The 2,500-nt window shown below is 50.7% G+C and overlaps 2 protein-coding genes across 2 annotated transcripts in view; one reads left to right on the top strand and one right to left on the bottom strand.

Moving 5' to 3' along the window:
- LOC113824765 (translation initiation factor IF-2) overlaps positions 1–2,500 on the bottom strand; it is a 31,447-nt gene that overhangs the window by 22,277 nt on the left and 6,670 nt on the right. The window lies entirely within an intron of this gene.
- The window catches only part of LOC138865183 (osteocalcin 2-like), a 19,300-nt gene continuing 19,061 nt past the window's right edge, over positions 2,262–2,500 (top strand). The window contains exon 1 of the mRNA XM_070134572.1: positions 2,262–2,405. Coding sequence (XP_069990673.1) covers positions 2,262–2,405 — 144 coding nt within the window. The remainder of the gene's footprint in view (positions 2,406–2,500) is intronic.

Here is a 2,500-nt window from a genome sequence, read left to right as displayed (position 1 = left end):
GCCCATTACTTTCCAACAATTTTTCTTCCCTCAAGATCTCTCTCTTCATCTCCCGGGTTCTTATGCCCTCCCCTCTCCCCCCTCCCCCTTCTCTCCCAGACTCATCTCATCCCCCCCCCTTAGTCCGTTCTTCGGGATTCCTGACTATTCTCTTCACCTCCTGCACTCCAACCTCCCGCCTCTCCTCCCCCCTCCCCCACGCCTCTCGTTCTGTTTCCCGCCTTCTTCTACCTTCCACTCGCCGTCACACCGCCATCGTTAGCGTCGTGTCGATTTTTAAATAATAACAAAACTCCTTGCTGCATTCTACGAGTAGATAAAAATAATAATTTGAGGGTCTCCTTTCGTCGTCGACAATACTTCCATCCCCCACCCCCTCCCCCCAGTGTTGCGAGGCAGTTGACAAGCAATTCGCAATTTCCGCAATGTCGAATCTCAGCCATCGATCGCTGTGGGTGTATGAGGAGCATGCGATTGCACTGCAAGTATAAGGACCGTATGGTGTTTGTGTATCGTGAGGTGCGGTGTGATGTGAAGCCAGAGGTAGGCAGATGCGCTACTAATGAGGGCATTGCGCTAAGTGACTTGAGTGCTACATTACGAGGGTCATAAAATAAGTATATACTGTAATGCATTAAACATTATTGCATTGCGGGCGTAATGTTATGCGCGGAAATCAGTTTGAAATTACATGTCTCCCTTAGGTGCGATCGCGTTAAATTCGAGGAGCGCGAAATGGCATTAGAATAACAAATGACAGTCGTCAATATGGCAATACCGGGCGCTCTATGGCCATTGCCAAATCCAAGCGCCATGCTATTGCTTGCCGCATGCACGCTATGCACGTTTTTGCTTTTGCTCTTGTATGGCCAGTAAATATCGCTTCGCCGAGACGGGGAGCATCACAAAACGCTGCGCATGTCCGAAAAGAAATTCAGATGACATGCATCAACAAGCGAGAAAGAGAAAGAGAGCGCCGGGTTACATGTGAAGGCTGAACAAGGGAGGAGCACAGCGTGGGAGAGGCAGCGTGCACACAATTCACACTACAAAGCATATTCTACCACACATGCGTACATACACACACACGTGCACACACACACACATACATACACGCACCTGTCCTCACATCACCCTTTGTTTCCGGCACGCACACGCACTCGCCCGCCAAAAACACTTTGCTCCCGCACTCTCTGTGTACACCGCGGAAGTCCTTCACAGTGAATGTACAGCGTGTTTAGAAAAGAAATGTTTAAAAAGAATATGAGTATGCATTACATCGAAGAGAACTCATGCACTAACAGACGCGGTCACACTCACACTCACACACACACACACACGCACACACTCACACACACACACACACACACACGCACACACACACACACGCACGCACGCACACACACACTCACACACCCAGCCGAATACATAAAACAGAAAACATATTCCCAGTAGCCGACATCAGTTAATACATAACAGGTACACAGAAACGAGAAACAGAGAGAGGCCACGAGGTTTTATGAGTCACTCGCAAAGGAAAAACGCCCTTTTCGCAGCATAACATAAACTCGCTTTTCCCCCCCCGTTGTTGATCTCTCATCGGGCGAAATTGGGCGGGAAATGATGGGCGGCGGAGGACGCGGCGCTCGGAGGCCGGCGGGGCGGTCCTCTGGCGGCCGGACTCGCGCTGGGCCGACGGGGGCGCTGGTGGTGGTGGTGGTGGTGGTGGTGGTGGTGGTGGTGGTGGTGGTGCTGGGGGTGGTGGTGGTGGTGGTGGTGGGGGTGGTGGGGGTGGTGGTGGTGGTGGTGGTGGTGGTGGTGGTGGTGGCGTGGGTGGTGGTGGGTGGTGGTGGTATGGTGGCAGGTGGTGGTGGTGGTGGTGGTGGTGGTGGTGGTGATGGTGTGGTGGTGGTGTGGTGGTGATGGTGGTGGTGGTGGTGGTGATGATGGTGGCAGGTCCGGTGGTGGCGACATGGTGATGGTGTGGTGGTGGTAGTGATGGTGATGGTGTGGTGGTGATGGTGATGTTGTGGTGGTGGTGATGATGTTGATGGTGACGATGATAATGGTAATGAGGATGGAGATGATGTTGGTGTTGATGTTAATGTTGTGTTGGTGGTGATGTTGATGTGTTGACGGTGATGGTGACGATGATAATGGTAATGTGGATGAGGATGATGTTGATGTTGTATTGACGGTGATGGTGATGATGGTGATGTGTTGATGTAATGGTGATTGTGATTATGATAATGCTGTTGATGATGTTGATGGTGATGTTCATGTTCATGTCTACGTTAGCTATGTTGGTAACAGTAGTGCTGGTTATGCTGTCGCTGTTGTTGCTATTGGTGAAAACCTGTCGTTGTCACTCCAACAGTCATGAAAACGCGCCCCATGTTGACAAGGTGAACAATTAAAAAAGGTCGATTATTGCAATATGCGAGACGACCAATTCGGAACAATGGAATTGCGATTCTCGAGAACTGCTAATTTCGTTTAT

The sequence above is a fragment of the Penaeus vannamei genome, chromosome 20 (assembly GCF_042767895.1).
Source record: "Penaeus vannamei isolate JL-2024 chromosome 20, ASM4276789v1, whole genome shotgun sequence".
NCBI lineage: Eukaryota > Metazoa > Arthropoda > Malacostraca > Decapoda > Penaeidae > Penaeus > Penaeus vannamei.
Note: the sequence above shows the minus strand (reverse complement) of the source record. Positions and strands in the feature narration are given on the sequence as shown.